Consider the following 22027-nt stretch of genomic DNA (forward strand, 5'->3'; position numbering starts at 1 on the left):
AATCCACAACTGGAACACCTTTGTTAAAAATGAGAAAGAAACATTAAGCTTCCAAGGCTGGTAGGGACACAAAAAGTGCAATTCTTTCAGGACGAGTAAGAGGGAAAAAAAACAGCCAGAGAAACAATGGCAGGGAGATGCAGAATTGCAATGTGTTTGATCTATTGTGGTTGTACACTTGAGATACAATGCACAGCTCTCACGTTTCATGTGTTTGACAACTCACCCCATAACGCAGTAGCATCAAACCTCTCCATAAAGCTCCAGAGTTCACAGCTCCTGATTCACTGGCCAAGAGGAGGGACTTGCTCCCTGGCAGATAATTTATGGACAGTGATGAACAAACTCTTTCCTAATCATAACATGCAGAATATTACTCTTTCTAGCAAACACACGTCGCATCTGAGATTAGCCCAGGGGCTGAATCACCGCTTTCTCCTAACAAAGGCTGGATGCTGACGGAGGCAGAAAGAGCGCTGATCTGCTGCTCCACGCTTCTTAGTGAAATGAAAAGCTGAAGTATTACCATGAATGAAGACTAGAACCACGACAGGCAGTGAAACGTTAATATTCTTTATTGTACGCGTTACTGTAGGCTGTGTAACATTACAGCTGCATGTAAGCAGACATACCTGCATCGGTATCAGTGCATACAGCAGTCATGCTCCCGCAGGAATCCATCCATCCATCCATCCATCCATCCATCCATCCATCCATCCATCCACCCGTCCATCCATCCATCCATCCATCCATCCATCCACCCACCCACCCATCCATCCATCCATCCATCCATCCATCCATCCATCCATCCATCCATCCATCCATCCATCCATCCATCCGTCCACCCGTCCATCCATCCATCCATCCATCCATGCGCGTCACGGAGCGCCCGGCCCCCGCCGCAAGCCTCGCACCCTGCAGCAGCCCCCGCCGCAGCCCCCGGCCCCCGCCGCGGCCCGTGCACAGCCGGCAGGCCCCTCTCGGCTCCCGCTGCAGCCCCCGTGAAAGCCGGCAAGGCTCTCTGGGCTCCTGCAGCCTGTGCTAAAGTCGACAGGCTCGGCCTGCGGGCCCTCATTCCCCCCGTGCTTATGGCGGTATTTCACAGCTCCGAAACGCCGGCTGGGGCGCAGCGCGTGCTCGGAGGCGCGGGGAGCACCGGGCGGGCACACGGGGAGCCCCTCACGCCGCATCACCGCGCCCCGACCCGCAGAGCCCCGCCCGCCTGTCCGCCCGCGGCCCCTGCCACCCCCGGAGCCACCACCGCGCTCAGAGCGCGCGGAGGTTTGAACCGCGCCGGCCGCCGTACGGGGGAGGTGCCACGGCCGCTTCCGCGAGAGGTGGCCTCCGACGGGCATGGAGGAGCTGCCCGTCGTCGTGGTCCTGCTCCTCCTCCTCTCCTCACTGCTTGTCCCGCTGGTGCTCCTGGATAGGAGGCGCCGCGGTCGGCGGACGCCTCCGTTCAGTCTCCTGGTGGTGGCCGGCTCTGGTGAGTGGCGGTTGCCGCCAGCGGGAGCGAGCGGCACCCTAGAGTCGCCGCTCCAGATTCCTGGAACTACGAGTCCCGACATGCAGCGCGATGACCGGCTAGCGTAACGCTGCCATATGCCGTGATGCATGCCGGGAGTTGTAGTCGCGTTACGCGTGTCAGAGGCCGGTGCCGGGGCCCCGCCTCGGCAGTTCCTGTGGTGCCCCCGCGCGGGCCGGTGTCCTCGGGGCTGCCGCCTGCCCTTGGGTGTTTTGGTTCTCCATTTGAGTCATTGTTGCGCGTTTCACCGAGGTCACGGTGGAGGCACCGAGAGCACCGGTGCAGGACTGAGCTGCTCGGCCTGACTGCAGGTTGCTGAGGCGGTGCCGGGCACGGCGCTCCGAAGCCCCGGCGTGCCCCTCACACACGTGGCATTTGCAATCTACCCAAACCGCGGTGCTGTGATCTGCTTACAAGAGTCACACGTGGATCCCTCAGAGACAAGAATGCCACCCCTCGCTAAAGGGGATATACACATCTGCTACTCCTTGTTACCTTGTTATCAGAGTTGATGGGCAATTAATTTACCTCCAAGAAGTTTATTTGAAAATTTGCAGTTGACAAATACAGGTCAGCTGTGATTTCAGCACTTCAGTATCCCTTTGGTTTTTGCACACCAACTGATTAATAATCTTGAGATCTCTCTGCATCTTAGTTTGACTGGCAGGTTTATAATTCTTCAGGTCATCTTTACATCCACTAGGGCTGGAGATGTGTGTTTTTTCCTTCAGTCCTTTGGCATTTAGTTCATCTGTAATAAAAGAATAGTTCCACTGTACATAAGCTTACCAGATGAAATAATACATGTCAGTTAAGATCCACGTAATGTTCAAGCCTATTCTTTAAGGCTTGTAAGTAGAAATCTCCTGCTCTTCTGTGAGTGCTCAGCTGATTGCATTAAAATTTGTGAAACCTTAACAAACACCGCTCAGGAGAAAATATCTCCAAACATATCTGAAAAATACCACACGAAATTGTATGGAAAGGTGGCAAAGTCTAGTACAATGCTGCACTGCTAGTGCAAATTCTCCTTGTTGTCAGTTGTTCACCAGCTGTGAGTGTTTAACCTGTGCAGCAAAGGTCTCTTGGGAGCCCAGTGACCCTGAACACCAGGAGGTAGTAGGAATACGTGCAGTTTACTGGTTTTGGTCTGCAAAAAAGCACCACAAAAGCACCACATCCAGTCAACACATGATGTATTTGTGGGTCTGGTTTCATGTTGGTCTGATGCAGTCCAGCAGATAAAAGGTGAGATTGCTCCACTTCACCTACACACACAATCTTCCTTCTCCCCCCCCTTCCACTCTAACAATATCCCTCTATCTGCTTTTCAGGGAACTCAAATGGCAAAAAAACCAAAAATTTACCCAGCTGCCAAAAAGCCCAGTATGTACAGCCTCCCCCGCTCTCTGGTTTGGTGCCAGTTCAGCTCTGGGACAGAGTGACCCTGCAGTTAGAAGGTTCTGAAGGCCTCTTCAAGGGCAGTGCTCAGAGCAGTGCCTGAAGCAGCACTGTTTGTTCTGTCAGCAGCCAGCAGCTACACTGCTGTGGCTGCAGGGGGACACTGCTGTGGCTGTCACTGCTGTGGCTGCAGGGGGACACTGCTGTGGCTGTCACTGCTGTGGCTGCAGGGGGACACTGCTGTGGCTGTCACTGCTCTGGCTGTCACTGCTCTGGCTGCCTGGCTGGTTTCAGTGTGATGAGCTGGGCTAGCACACCCCTGCCCTGGCAGGGCACAGCACTGGGCACAGGGCAGGGTCAGTGGCAGTTCTGCCTCCAAGGTGCAGCCCTGAGCCAGATCCTGTCCAGCTGCAATTTGGCCATGGCCCATGGGGTGGCCTTTGAGTAGAGAGCAGTGTCACTCTGTGCCTGGTTGTTCTGCACCGTGTACGGGACATTAAACACAAACATCAGACTCCTGTGTGACCCTGGTTCAATCCCATTTCACTGGAAAACATCCATCAATACCACTTCCCTGGGAGCTGAGTTCCCTCCATGTTATGTAAACAGTCTCAGCCATCCTCTGATGGAATCTTTACTCTCAGAAAATACTTTCTCACTGGCAGTAGTAATACTCATGTGCTTCAAAATGAAAAGTGGCTGATTCAGCTGAAGAAATGGAAAGTTATGACATTTTTCACACACTAATTGCAGTTTGCTTTGTTTTACAGGTGGGCACACAACAGAAATCCTGAGATTACTCAGCTGTTTGTCAGAGTCATACTCTCCTAGACATTATGTTTTGGCAGACTCAGATAAGATGAGTGAAGCTAAAATTCGTTCTTTTGAACAAAAAAGGGCTGAAACCTTCTCCGAGTCCCAGGTAACTTGTTAAATACTCATGTAAGAAAAATTATCTTGACATCCTAATTGAAGGCAATTTGGAAATGATTCTTTGAAAAGATATTTATACCAGCTTGCCACTGAAGTGTTACTTGTAGTTGTAAAATATTGGGGCAAAAATATTGAAGAGGGGATTTTTTTTTTAGTTTGGCATTTCCCTCAGACACATAATATTTTTTTTAAAGAAATTATATATGAAAATATTTTATCTAAGAAAACCTTAATTTAAATTGTATTGGCTCTGTATGTTTCTAGACTGTGTCTTGGTTGCATTTTTAAAATAAAGTATTAATTGTTTGTTTAAAAGGGATGCAAGACCTCTGAATGTCAGTTTTCTGGCTGATGACCTGAGCAAATGCTGAACTCCTAAAACTCATGAAAAAATAATTAAAATATCTTGTTTATTTCTTTATCAGATGCTTGCTGGCTTTCAGCTTGTTTGCTGTATGATTAACAGACAGCAGCATAACTGCTGACTTAAAGTGTGATCTGACATCCAGTGAAATTAGTAGAAAGTTTTAGTGGAATAAGTACAATGGAAATGAATGTTCTGGCTACAAAAAATTTAGGTCCTTTTGAGCAAATAGTACAACACACAGTAAATTAATTATTTGCATGGTGTTGATTCCATATGGTGCACTTCCACTGTTTTCAGCAGTGCTGTTGGGAGAAAAGACTGTAGGACTCAGTAGCAATGACTTTCAGAATAAACCCTGTTAATTTAGGCAACTGCTGCTAAGGCTCACTAAGGAATGATATTTTTAAGTTTGTTTACTGCAACTTTCACATCTCATTGTGCACCAAGGATGAATGTTTATTAAAGTGACCAGAGGTGCTTCCTGTTCAGATTGGGTAAATAGCCATTCACACAGTCATATTCACTTACCTGAAGAATATCCAACCCTAAATTATTAGATTTCCTAAAGACACATATTTTCAGCATTAAGAGGTTATGTGGTTTTCATAGATCACTTATTTTTGCTAAGCTTCTCTTTTATAACCTCTCCAACTACTAACAGATCCTGTAGTTATATTTTTTCTCAACACTGAAAGCCAGAGGAGCGTTTTTGGCTGCATGTGAGTTGATGTCTGGATAACAGATGCTCATTTTCTTTGTCCATTCTCTTTCTACTAAACAAAAGTATTTAGAGTGAAAATGAAAGATAAATTTTGGAAAGTAAACATCACATGCCTGTAACATATATTTGATGAATTTCAGAGTGTGCTTTCACACACACACACGGTGTGTTTTGTAATTGGGGGCACTGGAAATCATGAATTTTAAAATTATGCCTTAGTAACTTCTTAAAGCTTTGCATAAGTGAAAGGGAGAAGTCTGAATGCTGTCTGAATGCTTCAACACCTGGTCATTCCCTTCCTCATCCTGCTAAGGAAGTAGATTTTTCCAGAACTAGGGACCAGATGGAAGACAAATTAAAATAATGATGTAACAGAATACCAGTGATGTAAGAGAAAATTAAACACACACACCTCCCCACCCCTCCAAATAATTCTCTTTTTGATCGGTGGTCTAGCTCTGTTCTAAAAGCAATTCAGGGAGAAGGAAGCCAGAATGAGCATCTTGCTTACAAGAAGAAAAATGCTGCACCTCAACCCACTAAGCCTCTTAAAAAAGAACTAAAAAATGTGCCACCTATGAAAAGTCTCTGTTCCTGCATTCACTGGCCTCTTTGTTCTCTATCACTCCCCACCTGTAACCACAACTATTCCACGTGGATGCCCCCAGAGCTGGTACTCAGGAACCTTCTATGCTCATAGAGAACCTGTTTCGGCTGCTGGCAACATACTCCAGCAGCAGAGAGACAACTTATTGAAGAGCATGAATTCCTATACCCCCCCATGGTATAGGAGATGAGCAACCAGATTAACTAACCTTTACATAAACCTCTTCTGACCATATGTTCTTTTCCATTTCATGAGAGGTACTATGCTAAGAAATTTTATTTCTCATAATGAAAAAGCATTATGTAAACTCAATTTCTTTGCAATATTCAGCTGAGAATATTATAATAATTCACAGCAGTTGCAGTTTTCCACTAGCTTTTCCTTACATCCTTGCAAAGCAACATTAACTAGGTAAAGGACAACATCACTGGTTTTGAAATTACATTACAGATTTGCCAGTTTGGAACATTTGTTTTCAAATTAGAGAAAAGATTCTGAGTGCACTAAAGATGTAAAGAAAAAAAGATGCAACAATATGACACCATAGTAGATAGGGGAGAAATCTTTTTCTGGTGTCAGACATATTATGCAGTGTTCCAGCAAAATATACAGGATGTACCTTTGGAACATTGACAGCACTTAATGAGAGGAGAGGCTGGGATTACAGAAGCATCTGGCAGTGGCTTCTAAATGAACAAACAAAAACAACACCCCCCAGTTCTGGTTTCTAATTCTTATACCTAGGAGTTGTTTGATGTGTGGACTGAAGTCATAACATGACATAGACACTGATGTACAGAGTTTCCACCATATTTTTTGAAAAGTATAGATAAAATCATCTTGATCTTTGCTTGAACTCTCCAAGTAAATTCCTACTTTGATACTGTTTGGAGTTCCTCCCAAGCTCTGCTGAAATTATTTGGGTTATTTAATGATGATGAAAATCACCTACAGTTTTTTTTGTCAAATGCTCTTTAACACCATTCTTACAGTGAAGGTTCATCTGAATAGTTCCACTGGACGCTGATTGCCTAAAACCACTTTATCATACCCATATTTCTTGCAGGGCTGAGTACTATGCAAAGGTCTAAACTCCACTTAGAGCATTTCTTTTTATCATCTGAACTCATCCAAAGCTTTGAGAAACAGAGGCAGTGATAACCAGAAACCTGTTGAATAGGGAGCAGGGGGTATGTTCATCTTTCCATATTCTGTTGTCAGAGTAATGCAATCAGAGTTTTAACACCTGCAAATAAAACATTAAAAAATCAGTTTGTAACATCTGTTAATGCCTTCCAGTGTCACAGCTATTGAAGAAAGATATCACAATGAAACAGGATAATCTCAGATGAGAAAATTAACATTCTGCGTTTACAAATATTGGGGTTTTTTTAATTCTTTCCACTTAATATATCAAAAACAGTCCCAGTTACTGCTATTCAAGACAGATTTGTAGTTTGTATTTACCATACAGGTTTTGTTAACATCCTCTTTCAGGGGCACAAATCGCCAGGACTAAGCTATGACAATTAGCAATGTGCACATGAAGTAACTGGGCAATTTTCAGAGTTTAGAGTTTCTTACCCCCATGTGAAGTGAGGCAACCACCACTATCCACATGTCAGCATCACTGAACCCTGCACTGCAGCCACTACATTTGCCTTTCATTTACACAGGCCAAAATGTCATTGGCATCAGGAGTGCCTTCTGCCACAGCAATAATTCTTAGGTGCAGCTCCTCTCCATTGAGGTAAGGGCACCTGCAAGGAGGGAGGCAGCCTAACAACTGCTCCCTGCTCCTGGGCCTTCAAGACAAAAGGAATCATCCTTGCTTCATTGATTTGATACCTTTTACACACCATGAATAATCTTCCTTTAGGGAAAGAACAAAGAAAGTTACTTCTTTACCTATTTTTTACTTAAGGATAAGATGTTCTTTCCTGTTTCTTTACGCAGATATTTTGCATTTTGAATATGTGTTGCGCATATCTTTTAAATACTCGCTGAGTACTCATTTAAAGGGTGGTGATATTGGCTTGTACACGTTAGCTGGTTCTGGGCGGGCAGCAGCGGAGCAGAGCCGCGCGTTTCCCGCAGTGCCAATGAACGCCCGGCAGCTGCGGAGCGCTCCGAGCTACGCCGGTGCCCACGAGGTGCCGCCCTCGCCCGGCGCTGCTGCTGCTGCTGCGGCTTGCCGGGGCTCGGGGAAGCCGAGACGGCACCGAACAACAGCCACCAGTTCTGGTGTGTCTCTGTGCTGCACTGTGGACTTTTTATACACAAACCTGCCCAAACTAGACTAAGGAAAGGGGGAAAAAGGCTGGCACAGATAGATTTAACAAGAAGGAGCCACAACATTGTCAGGAAAGTAACAGCTCCATTCCTCGTGCTCTTTTCCAGTTCAGCCTGGATCGCATTCCCAGGAGCCGGGAGGTCAGACAGTCCTGGGTCTCCTCTGTGCTAACAACACTGTACTCCATACTTTACTCTCTCCCTCTGACCTACAAACGGAAACCAGATTTGGTAGGTAAAGAAAATTTTAATTTATTGAGAACTTGCTAATCCACATTATAAAAGCACTTGGCATATGCAGACTGCATCTCATATGTATGCTTAGGTTTATAATTCACAGGAAAACTATTTTTAATTTTAAATTAAATATAGCAGCAATACATCAAGAAAGCAAGAACAGGTTGCACTGCTGGTGAATTAGAATAGCAAATACCAGTTTTCCCTCGCAAAGTTTGCAAGTACCTTCACAAAGTCACTCCCTTGTTATGCTGGTAGAGCCAGCAAAAACAAGATTGCTGCTTCCTGATAGTATCTCTTCAGGATTGCAGCAGCACAAACTATGCCTGAAAGCCTGGTTATCCTGTTGGCTGGACTTGCTTCTAAAATGGTATGACCAGTCTGGCACAGACAGGTTCTGACCAGCACAAATATATACAGATTCAGTTCTTGTGCTTACATGGACTTCTGAGCTACAATGCATATTTATTTAGTCTTTGGCTGACATTAATTATCTCATCTAATGTCAAAAAGCATCACTGCTGAAGTAGCAACTCCTCAGCACTTCAGTAGCTTTTTCAAGCTGTTCCGAAAACTGCACTCTCACGCGAATTACATTTATTTTAAAATATTCCACACACTTAAGTCAGCTGACTTCTTGCTAGAGTTGTTGTCATCTTAAGGAGTCAGTAATCTAAACTTGAGGATTTTTTAAAAAGTATTAGTTCAGCAGAATTTCAAATTAATACTTTATGAGGTTTAAAATGCTTAAATGAAACATGTAAAAACTAGTGCAGTTACAAAGTATTTTTCATAATTTAGTAGTAGCATCTATACACACACATATTTGTAAGGAGACTTTTTAAACCCCTCTGTGAACTGCATGGCTAATTCTAAAGAGGCTTTTAAAAGTTTGTGGTATATTGAATGTTTAGAGAGGCTGCTGTGAGTAACGTGATCTCATTTGCTTCAATAGTACTGGTCAGTTCCTGTCAGATCAAAAGCATCTCACTTGCTGGACTTTTCAAACAGTTTAGTGTGCAAGGCAACAGAAGTAGGGTTTTTTTGTAGTTGCTGTTTTTCAAACCTATTCTGAAAACTGGAGATAAAACAGAGAGGGGAGAAGGTGGCATGCTATTCTTTCTACAGTGGTTTTGATTGGGGCAGTGGTAATAGTCACACTTGTTGACATGAGCTGACAGAAAAATGTGAGCAACTATTTAGTAATAACTTTGCTACACCACTGTATTGTTAATGTATTTTTTTACATATTGCAAAAGAAATTGACTGGAAAAATCTCACTGTGTAGCTTAATAAAGGAAGCAGGAAGTTACTAATCTAATTCTATGTTTTCTGTTTACCAAAGGAATTTAAAGTGACAGAGAGATTTACACACAGAGTTATTAGAAATGGTGTTGGAGCTGATAACTGTGATAAGCTATCAAACTAACATTTTGGAAAACACTTGTGCTTGTAAAATTAAGGATAGGTTTTAGCAAGGCCTTTAAGCCCACTGCAGTGTTTAAAGTAACCCCTATCTCAAAATGAGACCCAAAGAGTCTTTATCCATGGTTAAAGAGCTGGAGGGGAAGGCAAACCCCAATTACTTTTTGTCAGGTGCTATTATCAATGAAAATAGCAGCTGGCAGAAGCATCTCTGGCGTTATGACAAATCATGTACCACTTGAAATCTGCTTACATACTACTACTTGTATGTATATCTTAGTTTAAGAATTCTCTAAAATATAATAACTCTAATAATAATAGAGAGCTGCAAAGATTTTAAAACACTTAGCCAAGGAGACTGTTTCAGGGATTAAAATACCTCACATTGCCAGTGAAAAGACTGTATGGTATGTGAGGCAACTGGTAGTATTTAATTGCCTTTCCACAAAAATGTTTGCAGTGAATTGAAACTCACTCTACTCACTCACTAAGCAAAATGTAATGCTTAGTAATGCAAAGAACTAGAACTAGGCTGGGATAAATGCTGGCACTCACAGGTTCATCTATAACTTTTGGCATGGAAATCAACAACTGAGTTTAGAAACAAGCACTGTATTACATCATGCTGAGAGCTTCATATTTTTAAACAGGAGAGCTCATGGGCACTGTACATTTTCAGCCTAGACTCTGGTCTTGTTTAACTGCAGGAGGGAAAGACAACCTTGCTTCTAAGTCATTTGTGTGTATGAGTGATCCCCAAATCCTTACACTTGCTTTCAGGCTTGTCAGAAATATGTGTACATATTAAGCAATGACTGAAGTCTTCTGTAGGCAGCCTAAAGCTAGAGAAACACAGAAGTGTTGCAGTGGTCAAGAAATGCAGGACAAGAAAGGTACTGCAAAGGGAGCCCAAAACCATTGGGTGCACAAAGGCAAGATTTGGTACAGGTATGGTAGTTATGCCAACCTAAGCTTCTCTGTGGAGTGCAAATAGCTGCAAAAGGGAAACAGCAAACCCAGCTGCACTGGAGTTACTTGATGAGCACTTGATGTGTGCTTTACTTGATGAGCACTGGGTCTCTTTTGTATCTCACACTGATCTGGCAAAGCTTCTTGCATCAGTTTTCCTGAGCAATCAGTTCCATCTGGCCCTTCATCAAGATAGTAAGTTCAGAAAGAGCTGAACAACTCCCAGGACATCTTTGCTGTCTTGCAGGACTTTACCCACACTTGAAGTGGGCCTTCAGAGAGTTTAAGAAATGTGAAAGTCAGTTGAGTTGTTCAGCTTGAGATCATCTTCAGGAGGGCCATTTCTGAGTTATGAGCATCTGCACTCTGCAGCTTAAGTCCCTTTAGAGATATTAAGCCAAGTAACAATTAAGATGTCAGAAGCGATGATTGGCTTGTGTTTCTATAGCCAAGAATTACAGAAATGTAAATATCAGTGTGTTTTGCAGGTGAATGTATGGTGAGCAGTTTTTATAACATCTATCTGCCTTAGATAGGTTTCCTACACAAAGGTCTAAAATTCCAGGGACAGGGAAAGGCTTGTGCCAGCACACACTGCTTACACCCACCTTCCCCCAGAAAAGCTTTTAAAACCATTCATCAGCTGCAGCCAGATTTAGCATGCAGCCTCAGAGATTGCAAATTCCTACCATGAAAACAGGCAGCTGGTCAGAGAAGAGAGACTTCTGTTGTCTTCATTTGAGAGAAAGGCTAAAAAGAAACATAAAACTAGAATAAGATAAGATCTATTATCTAGAAAAGGATGCAAATCCTTCTTATTTATAGAAAATTAAACAAGCTGCACAGAGATTTTTTCCAAGGATAAAGAAAATTACTGCATCCTACATAGATGATTTGATATACAAGAAGGACTAAACTAAAGTTACATCTTTCCTTTAATATGCTTGAAGTCAGTCAGTAGATACAAGTTCAAAGGAAACTGGTCTTCAGTTCTCTTGCTGGTTACAGAACCATTGTCTTTGGGCCAGTTTGCCAAGCCTGCAACTAAGTTTTCAGGTGATCTAGCCTTTTGCCTGGATCATGATTACCCTGCTCATTCTGGCATACCTGAAATCCAAACTGAAAATTAAGAATATGCCCCTACCATTCAGCAGAAGCTGCAAAATATTGTATCCAGTCCTTGTTTTCAGCCATAGATGGGTTATGTAATTGGGTCAGTGATTTGTCATCCTTTAATATAATTAAATTTCACCTACAGTTGTGCAGAAATGCTGCATAAAGGTCCATTCATTAGCAGATTGCACATCCTGGACCCTTAGGACCAGAATTTTTTTCCTTTTCTGGGGACTCTTCTGAACAGTTCCCACTGCCTCGGGGCTCTACAGAGCCTGAAATAAGCAGATATTTTCAGATGACTGCTATTTGGGAAAACCTGGGTTAAATCAGGCTAACAAGGCAGTGCTACCACATTAGGGCCTCCTTCCTGTGGGAAGTCTGTAGTAAGTTTGCACAGCATGTACATGTTCTGCTGTCAGAGAATGAGAATGAAACTTCTTTCTAGGAGCCTGAAACCTGCACAGCTGATCATGCTTGGAGCAATCACCTCTTCTTTTATGACTGCACATCCCATCACACACGCCTGACCCCCTGACTGGTTAATCTGACCGAGGCAGCTTCTGGTTACAGAAGTGTTTGCACAGTAAGCTAAATGAAAGGAGATCATTATTTCATTTAGCTAAGATTTTCCATTCTTTGTGCTCTGCCCAAAATGCCTTAAGTTCATAACACTCTCACAAATTACTGTGACAAATAGTAAGTTATTGTCCCTTATATCATGGTTCTAATTGGAACTTTGTGGAAAGCTACAAAATCTGGGTGGTGGCATTTTTTTCTTCATTCATTTTATAACAAGTGATCTTTGTATAATGCAATATTAGAACTATCTGCTGTATTCTTTTGTACACTGCATCTTTCCACAGTGTTTATAATTCTTTGGACCAGACTGTATGTCTGATCTACTAATGTTCTTCTCTGATCAAAACAGTCAAAATAAGCAAGAGTGAGAACATTGGATTAAGAACTTCAGCAATACAATTTTTTTCATCCAAAAAGAAAACAAAATGAAGGCAGCAAAATTTGTTTAACTTGTCAGTGTTGATGAAAATGAGTCTTATTCACCCCTCCTACCTTGTGTACAGCTTCCCTGCAGCCCCAGTGCAGAATTACCCTGTGCTGAGCACAGATAAACATCTGGAGCTATTCCAGTCAGCTGGTTCAAAGCTTTGTTGTAGCTCTGCCCTTTTGTGACTGCTAATTAACTGCCTATAGACACTGCTTTTCACAGGGAGGACAGGAGCAGCAGTAAAGATGAACTGAGATCTTAGCTTAGATTTAAGAAGGCAGTTTTAGACGTAAAAGTCTTAACTCATCAGGTATCAGGGTCATTATGAACCTAATGCACACCCTGGTCACACTTCATGTATGTTATAAAGCATAACAGTCTTGCTAAATCTAACCACTGGTATGCAGAGACAGAGTGCCAACACCTCTAGGTCTTACACTGTGAAGGTATTTCAGGCAGGTATTTGATGCACATTCTCGCTATACCAACTTCAGTGATTAGGCAGTAGCCCAAGAGATGTTTTATGAACATTTAAATATCATGCTTAGTTAACCTAAAACACTGCTTTTAAGTTGAAGTTAAACAAATATCTGATTAATGAAAGACACACTGAGATTTGCAATTAAAGGCTCAACTTAGACCACTAGTAGTAACATATATGAGTATATTTGAAAGTCCTTGGATTTAATTTCTCCTTTTGAGTAGGAGCAGGCTACTAGAACAAGCAGTACTTTCTATATGAGGAGATATAAAAATTATTTGTAAAGAGGCTCTAAAAGGTTGGATGGGATTTCTCATGGTGACCAAGAGACTGTGGTCAGGTTCACATTCAGCCAAGGTGACATTGCTGAAAGCCAGATAGTTCCTAGTGTTGTAGCTAAAGATGTAGTTCAGTAACTACCATTTAACTTACTTGGCACAAGTTTTTTACTGAATTCTTTTATGACCAACTTTTTCATCTACACTAAGTCAAATTTCCTCTACTTCCTACTAATTTGTCAGCAGCAATAAACCACATACCCACTCCATAGTAACATAGGTAGGGAGTTAGTTTATTCTCCACATAGTATCTGCTTTGGTAATCTTGTTCTTTTTTAACCAACCCATCTCCCACAGTGTCTCAAAAGACTCAGTTGTTGTTTTGTTGGTTCCACTGACAGCCTGGGTGTTGATGTAATGTTTTAATAACCAACAGTAACAATTTCACAGACTTGAGCCTTAGTACCAGTCTCACAGCTGTCATTTATTATTATTTTTAATTGATCATTCTATGCTTCTCATTTTACATTTGGCAACTAGGCTGGGAAGTTTGCTGATGGAAACTACCACTCTAAAGACCTTTTAATCCCAATGACAGACCTGTCAGCTGGCATACAGGGGCAGTTAGGTATGGTGCCTTAGGTTAGGTTACTTAGAAAAAATTAAAGCCTGCATGTTTCTTTAGGCATCCAAATGAACCTTCCTCACTAAGCTGTTGCCTAACTTCTGACACTCTTAATGACCCCAATCATATCTTCTCTTTTCATCAGTAAAGCCCTTGGGCATACCCACAAGCAGGCCTGAGCTGTTTTAAGTCTTTACAGTGTCAAATAGCCACATGCATAGCTAGGCTCTGCTGAAATCCAGGGGCTGGGAGCTTCCCTCACTGCTTTGTATTCAGAGGCTGATGCAAATCACATCAGCTGGGCCTCTTCCCTTGTCTCTTGCCCCTGAGGACAGTGGGTTGGTAGCCTGGGTCAGGCCTAGAAGGCAGAAGTGATAATGCCTAACGCTGTTACAATTAAAACCTTACATCCAGTTCCTAGTGAGTTTGCAGAAGCTCTCCCTTTCCTCCATAGAAAAATCCACTAGGTAGGATTTTTTCTGTCTCTCCCCAAACCTTTAGAAAGTGAGAGCTGCATCAAAGGTGATGCTTCCCAATCTATTTCATTCTATGATGAAAGTAACACTCAGAAACAAAGAGGAGCTTTGTAGTGTACTAATTTAGAGTCCTTGCTCTTCCACTTCTCTCTTCCCCACTCTGGCATTCACTAATCTTATTTATCCTGGTTAGGTAATCTGCCTGTAGGACCACACATGTCTCCACTTGTTTTGAAGAGCACCTCACTTACTGCTGTATTGTATGATAATAATAACAGCTACTGTACCAGTGAGATCCAGAGGGGAACAAGAAAGGTTTCCATGGCAGTGCTACAGCCCAAACACAAGCTGTTCCTGTAGGACACTGGAACCAACTTCTTGCACCCCTGATGATTCAAGTGATTTAAACAGCAGAAGATAAAAGTGTACCCAGGTATAATTCAGTTCTACCTTAATTACCTGATTTACATCAGACTACCCAGCTAGTTTCAGCTTTTTTTTTTTTTTGTCCTGCCTTGCATTCTGTAGGTAAGTTCAAACAGAAAATAGGGTGTGAAGCTTTACCTGGTTTTATATGCAGGTGGTGGAGGAAAGTGAACTGGATAAGATCTTCACTCATCTTCACTCTTCAAAAAGAATAAACCAGTAGGTAGTTTAATGACCTTCCTATTGTGCAAACAGAACCTGAAATTCTTCTTTCTCCCCATCAATAACAATAATAAGGTTCCTGCCTTTTTTAAACTGTAAAAAGTATTAACAATTCTAAGCTAATTTTTCTCAATGTTCAAAACTTGAATTTTCAGACATACTAAAGAGCAAAAGCTTCCATAAGCACTCCCTCTCAACATGCTTAAGTATTTGAGTGTGAAGTTTTTGAAATAGTAATATAATATTAAAACCAAGCAAGGACTGATGAGTTCATGAAATGCTGTAATTTACATAGCAGAATACAAATTAATTCATTGCAGATTCTCTCTTCTTGTGCCACAAAAACAACCACCTCCCCCCATCAAAACAAAAACCACACAAACAAAAGAATTCATTATTGCTCTAACATAGGAATATCTAATAGGTTTTTCCTACATTGTTAAAAAGTAGGTATTGCATAGCAGTTAAAAGGTAGCACTTGCATAGATTTGGATCATTCAGTTAACCCAGCTTTGGTCCATTTTGTATCACTCCACTTGCCTTTGCCCCTTTTAGTTGCCTATCACCACCACCTCCTATTCCCTCAGTCTGACTCCAGGCGCTCAGCACTGAGGAGCAGGGAGCATTCCCAGAACAAAGGAGGCCAGGCAGTGTCCTACAGGGGCTCCAGGAGGTGGCTCCATGCCTGGTAAGCAGCACAACCTTCAGCTCACACATGCACATCCCCACACCACCATCAGCCCCAGCAAGCAGGGCAGCTTTTCTGTTCTTGACCAGATGACAAAAGGCCAATCTCTGCAGAGTCATTAAGGAGAGCAGCAGGTGTTGCCAGTTCCCTATGCAAAGCAAATTTCAAATTAGTTTTCCACTTTCTACTAAATTCAGGGGGACTACATTGTCCTCCTTTTGATTGTTGTACTTTGGGAACATAAGTAAACACTTGTTCTTTAAAAGATATGCAGCAATTGTATGTTTATGTACTTATGAGAGAAACTACAAGTTTACTTCTTTACTCATTTTTGCTTTGGCCAGTGACATTTAATCCCAGTGAAGCTGCAAGCTCTGCTTTCAGTGTTTTCCCTGGTAAATGTCACTCTGCTACAGTGCTGCATTCACCAACTCTAAAGTAGCTTTTATCAGCAGTGGTGCCATGTGCCAGTGTTCCTGGTGTTCCCAGACTGCTGGCTTAGCTTATTTTCTTTCAACAGCTGTGGAAAATATCTGAAGCACAAAGGCAAGAACTATTCCATTTTTATATAAAAGTGGTTAATAGGAAATTAGGTTCACAGAGTTGCTGAAGGTAAATGTTGTATTCTGATCCTTTACTTTTAAACCTCCATTAATATACAGCTTGATTTGTTTCTTTTACTGTTTAGAATTTGGTTAGGTTGAATTGGCAGTGAATTTTAGTATGTAGGACTTAGTTTATAGACCTAGCTGTGAGCCCAGGCAGCCAGTGAGCCAATTTAACAGAGAGCTGGGCATTTCCTTGCATCAGAGGTGCATATGAATGGTGTAGAGAGACCTGTAGCACTGGCTTCTGGAACAATCCTTTACAGCTTCTTGGCAACAAAGCAGGAACCCCCAGTGACCAGGAAAGTCCTTGGACAATTGCAACTCAAGAGGTCAAAAAGTGACACAAAAATTGTCTTGGGCCCCCTTTTCCCCCCTTTCTGCTGCCTCATTAAGCAAGGCTGCACCCAGAGATTTTCAGAGACATATCTCATGCAATACAAATATTCTACAGGCAGCTTTGTAGCTAAAGTAAATAGATTCTGAGGGAAACTGATAAAGGGAACGAGATTTCTGAGGGAAACAACATTTGCAAATGCTGTTTGTAAATAGATGCTTGAGGGAAACACCCTCAATAGCTGCTTGACCTTGTAGAGGGCCTGGTCCCTTGTCCAATAGATGCCTGCCTCCTCCCCAGAGCATACTGGTGATTGCCATGGGAGATACTGGCATTCTGCTGGTGGGGAAAAACAAAAGCCTTGGTCTTTTCAAGGTGTAAGATATCAATCATTCTCCAAAATTTACTTTTGAATAGTGCTTTGAAATTCACTAGTACGACTGCTCATCTTCTCATCTTTGAGGAAGGCTGTAGGTGATTCAGTTCCTTTCCATCATCCTTTCCAGTTTGTGTACAGCAGGAGCTGAACATTTCTACCTTACACCTTCTGCAATGGTTCCTTGTCTTTATAATGTACATATTTGTTTTCTCTGAAGTTTTCCCTGTACATCAAACACTTGAAGAGTGTATGATGACACTTGAAGAGTTTATGATGTTGGACTCCAAGCAGAAGGACCACTGGTCTCCCTTCCTGCTGGCAGTGTGAGAGAGAGTAAATTGGACTGGTCTGACCAGATTTTTTGAGAGGAATTGCTACTGCAATTGCAACTACACCAGTTCTAAGCAGGACATGCCTGTAGACACGTACTGAAGGTTAACTGAAGGTCACTTTTTAGTTCTGACTTACAGAACACAGCCACCAGTTCAGATAGGGATCTGTTTGTGGGTTTCAGCAGGTTTATAACAATCTTTTTCATGGCCAGTTCCTAAATCCAAGCATTTTGGGATAGGAACATCTAGAGTTATATACCAGAGTATTATATGAGCATTTTGCATATAGAAATCCTATAGAGCCACATCTGCTTTGCCCTCTTTGAACTCATATGTGTGGAAAGGGAAAGAGCAGAGGACATGAGTTATGATCAGACCATGTTTTTTTTTAAGATGCCAAGTCCATCATTTTCCTGATCATTTTTCCTGCATACAAGTACTTTTCTGTGTATCAAAGGGCATCTGAGAGGCAGCTTACAAATTATAAACAGTCATTAGAAAATAAAAACTGAATACATCATATCAAAACCTGAATAAAGGAGAGGTATTTTATTACTATTTTAATTTTGATAGCTGTCTTTCTGTTTTGTACCTCAGCAAAGTAATAACAGGAGCTCACTGTGGCCTTCAGAGCTACACAGAGATTCACAAATTTATTCTTATTTCATTACATCTTTTGTGAGTACACTTAGTTTGGAATTCACTGTGGCATTTACCTCTATGTGTGCATCTAGACACAAGAATACCAAAATACCAAAAGGAATGGAGCTGCTGGCCAGGCTTAATAAAGGGGACGAGTAGGATGAAGTCTATGGCTTGATAAAGACAATGATTATAAAAATTCAACTTTTTCTAAAACCAGTTCTACAGTTCTCAACTTCTGGGCCCAGTAGAATGTTAGGATGGCTACCTGACCTAAGTCATATCCTCAACTATATATTGTGTATTGGTATATTTTCTGTCACACTGTGGAAAGTAAGGGACCAATGTTTGAGCTTTCATTGTAGATGGAGGCTAAAAGAGTGCAGAGCTATTCAAGAAGGAAGACAGCTGGAAGGGTGCCTGAGAACAGGGATGCAAAGAGAGATGAACACCAGTGATCACAAAACAAAAGGAAAGAGAGGATGGGTGGGAGACATCTCAGAGGATTGGGTAGAGTACAGACAAATTGGTGGAAAAGGATGGCAATAGAATGCAGAAAGGGCCAGGGAGCAGTGAAGATAGAACAATATGTGTACTCCAGGTAGCTCTGCTAAGGAAGGGGAAAGTGGAGTTTCTGTTCAGCAGTGGTGCACATTTTGGTCTGTTCCCTTAAAACCAGATTTTGAATAGGAAATCAGTAGTTAGACTGTATATTCAACTCACAAAAATAATAACCAGTAAATCATTTTTTGGGGCTTTGGGTGTTTATTATGCACTTATCTGGAACAGGCCAGCTTCTGCAGGGATACTGGTGGGTTTTGCCTGCAGACACAGGAGAACAAATTGTTTCCTATGCCTACCTACATTTACACTACAGAAACAAGTGTTATTACAAACAGAGATACCTAAACATGCCTTAAGTTACATGTCAGTAGCCATGTACCAGCATCACAGCCAACATTCATGCAAATTAATCAAACTTCCCAGGAAATATGGCAAAATGCATTATTTAGTTTACAGATATGGAAAAGTTTCTTTGAAATGCAAAAAGGCAGCATGTGTAGTTGGTTTGTCCTTACCAAGCCAAATGTACAAAAAACAGATCTGCATTTTCAGTAGATTGTAGAGTAGGATATAAGGTCCCAGTGTGGATGTGCTTTAATCAGGTTCAGCAGGAGGTTTGAAACCACAGTATTCTTCTCTGATTTCAAAACTCTAGGATGTAAAGATGATGTGTTCAGCTTCTGACCTATATAATACAAAAATAATACAAAATAAGTACATAGTTGCAAGTTTCAAATTCAAGTAGCTGTGGCTGTTGATACCCTAAAATTTCCAGATTACAACTGCATACAGCACGTTACTTGTAAGGGACTCTGAGAAAACATCAGCAAAGTCTTGCATTAATAAATAGTTCAATTGAGATCAACAATAAAATCAGAACATTTTTAGAAACAGTATTACAGTCTGTTGATTCTGGTCAGAAAACACAGCATTACAGTCATCACATCCCCAAGCTGTATTTCTGGGGCTATAATAAAGGCAGAGAATAGTTGAGAGAATTTGGAACTCCAAATCTGTTGCTGCTTTTTGCTGAGGCAAGGTGCTGCTAACCTAATCTTGCCATCAAGCAGAAAAGAAATGTTCTGAACTAATTGTCAGTTCAGAACAGCCTTGAAGCAGAAATTCAGACTTTTCCCCCCCACCAGTGTAATATCTTTCACAAGCTGGTGAACTTGGAACAAAAAAAATGTGAGTTTATGGGGTATAGGGCCATAATTTTATAAAAGAACTCTTTATTTCCATGTAACCCAGCTGTGCAGAAAAGTGCTGATTACATGGTATTATTTAAGTTTAGTAAGAAATTTCTTGCCTGAAATCAATTTGGATACCAAGTGGAGTGCCTAATATACCCTGGTTTAAACTTTTTACTTTTAAGCAATCTGTTTTTCAGTTGAATGTCTAAAATTAAAAGAGTACTTTCTTTTATTGTTAACATTTATAAGTGAATTTGAGATCTCTGCTCGAAGGACATGACATGTTTTTACCACAACTCCTTCCTTGTGTATGCTTTTAACTGTCTCCCAATGTTTATTAAAAATAAAAAATAAAATCTAGTCACACATATCAGCTAATAGATTCTTGTGAAGGTCCTAATTCATCAGCACATTTTTGATGAACTCTTAAGTGTTTAGCTGACTTAAGCCAAGGTTCAAGAGGTTTATAACTGGATCCCAGGTTTAATCCTAATTAAACTTCTTTGGCTTTATTATGTGCACAGATTTAATGACTGACACAACACAAAGCTGTGAGTGAGAGTGGAAGTTGTTTTGGTTATAGACCCATGAATCAAGGAATTGTAAACTTTTCCTTCAGAGAAATAACTGTGCCATCTCAGAGGTCTTTTCCTCCTTCATAACATGTAAAAAATTATGGTATTTTGCATATTGTATTATTTGGTACTTTGAAGTAATGTGTTTTGTTTGCCCCTCCTATTTTTTTATATTCACCTGCCTTTTCTGGGTTTTTAAATATATTTTTTGAAATATATTTTTTGTGTAAATGTAATGCTAAATAAATATACACTTAATTCTTTGCTGTATGAAAAAACTCATTACTTACTTTTGTAATGTGTTTCATCTCTTTTAGATATTGTGCAATGGACCAGGAACATGTGTTCCTGTCTGTTTATCTGCTTTTCTTCTTGGCCTTCTACGAATAAAGAGAACAATTATTGTGTATGTAGAGAGCATCTGCCGTGTGGAAACTTTATCCTTGTCTGGAAAGATTCTTTACTACTTTTCAGATTATTTCATTGTTCAGTGGCCTGATCTAAAGAAAAAATATCCCAAGTCAGTGTATCTTGGTCGAATAGTGTAACAACAGAAGACAAGATAAACTTTACCTGAACTAGATTCTACAAGCTCCTCACTTGCATTCCTGTAGTAATTTATTTTCCAGAATTCCTGTTACTAAATTAGGCTGGTACTTAAAATGAGACAATAAAGATTTCTCTACATTTAAGTAAAATTTGTGTGCATTTGTGTTTATTGCTATCATTTAGGTCTGTTTGCCAATAACTTATAGTGGCTCTAAGTCTATCCTGTCTCTGTTTTCATCTAGTTTTTCTGCTATGTGAATGGTAATTCTTGTCTACAAATAAATATGGGAATTTGTATGAATGTAACATTTCCTGTAAGGAAACTTTGTGTCATTTTTAAAATTGCAGGCAACAAGGTCTTTTTCTAGCACAACAGATTTTATTTCCTTCATGCTAGTGGTGAAGTCCCTTGTGAATCCTTAGAGAATAAAGGAAACTGTTATATTAAGTTGGCTTCATGACAGTTTGTACTTTACAAGTCTTCCAAAACCCCCAGAGCATTAAACAAGTATCATTTTTCCCTCTGGTCTTGTCAAGGCTGTCCTTATAATCTGTTGTGCACCTTTTGAAAATTGTTGCTCACTTCTTAAGATGAATAAAAAGGTGACAAGTGTCATGCTACAGGCACAATACTTACCCATTTAAGAAGACTTTCTTCAAAGCTTATGTGCAAAAAGCCTTACCAAATCTACATCAAACAGAGCAAAACTGTCAGTTGGGGAAATTGAACTGGTTCAAGCTCTGAAATAGAGAAAGAACAGAGTTTCCCTCTTTTCCTGATACAGTGAATTTGACTTCCAGTATATCCTGTTTTCTCATTTTAAGCACCTTACTTTGAACAGTACAATTTATACTTAAGACTTTGCCATGAAAAATGGTATCCTGTACATTGGAACAGCTTTTAAAAGGAATCTTGTTGGCAGTAAACGTTTGAAAGCATACTCCAGCATTTCACATTTATCTGGCAAAGTGTGATTCTACAACTATCCCACCTATAAGGCAATGTAAACACATCTGTCATCTGTACACACAGAGAGCTCTGTGGCTGGCTACAGA

At 41.1% G+C, this 22027-nt stretch overlaps 1 protein-coding gene across 2 annotated transcripts; it reads left to right on the top strand.

Moving 5' to 3' along the window:
• The first annotated feature begins 1302 nt into the window (after positions 1-1302).
• Positions 1303-21193, top strand: ALG14 (ALG14 UDP-N-acetylglucosaminyltransferase subunit). 2 transcript variants are annotated; one of them, XM_058808920.1, is made up of 4 exons: positions 1303-1486; positions 3697-3848; positions 7955-8077; positions 20740-21193. In XM_058808920.1, the coding sequence occupies exons 1-4, from the start codon at positions 1354-1356 to the stop codon at positions 20968-20970; spliced, it is 639 nt and encodes a 212-aa protein (XP_058664903.1). In that variant the 5' UTR covers positions 1303-1353; the 3' UTR covers positions 20971-21193. The 2 variants fall into 2 exon arrangements, with proteins under 2 accessions (XP_058664903.1, XP_058664904.1); XM_058808921.1 differs by having other exon boundaries at positions 7955-8081; positions 20740-20977.
• Positions 21194-22027: the final 834 nt, after the last annotated feature.

This window comes from Ammospiza caudacuta, chromosome 7 (genome assembly GCF_027887145.1).
Source record: "Ammospiza caudacuta isolate bAmmCau1 chromosome 7, bAmmCau1.pri, whole genome shotgun sequence".
Taxonomy (NCBI): domain Eukaryota; kingdom Metazoa; phylum Chordata; class Aves; order Passeriformes; family Passerellidae; genus Ammospiza; species Ammospiza caudacuta.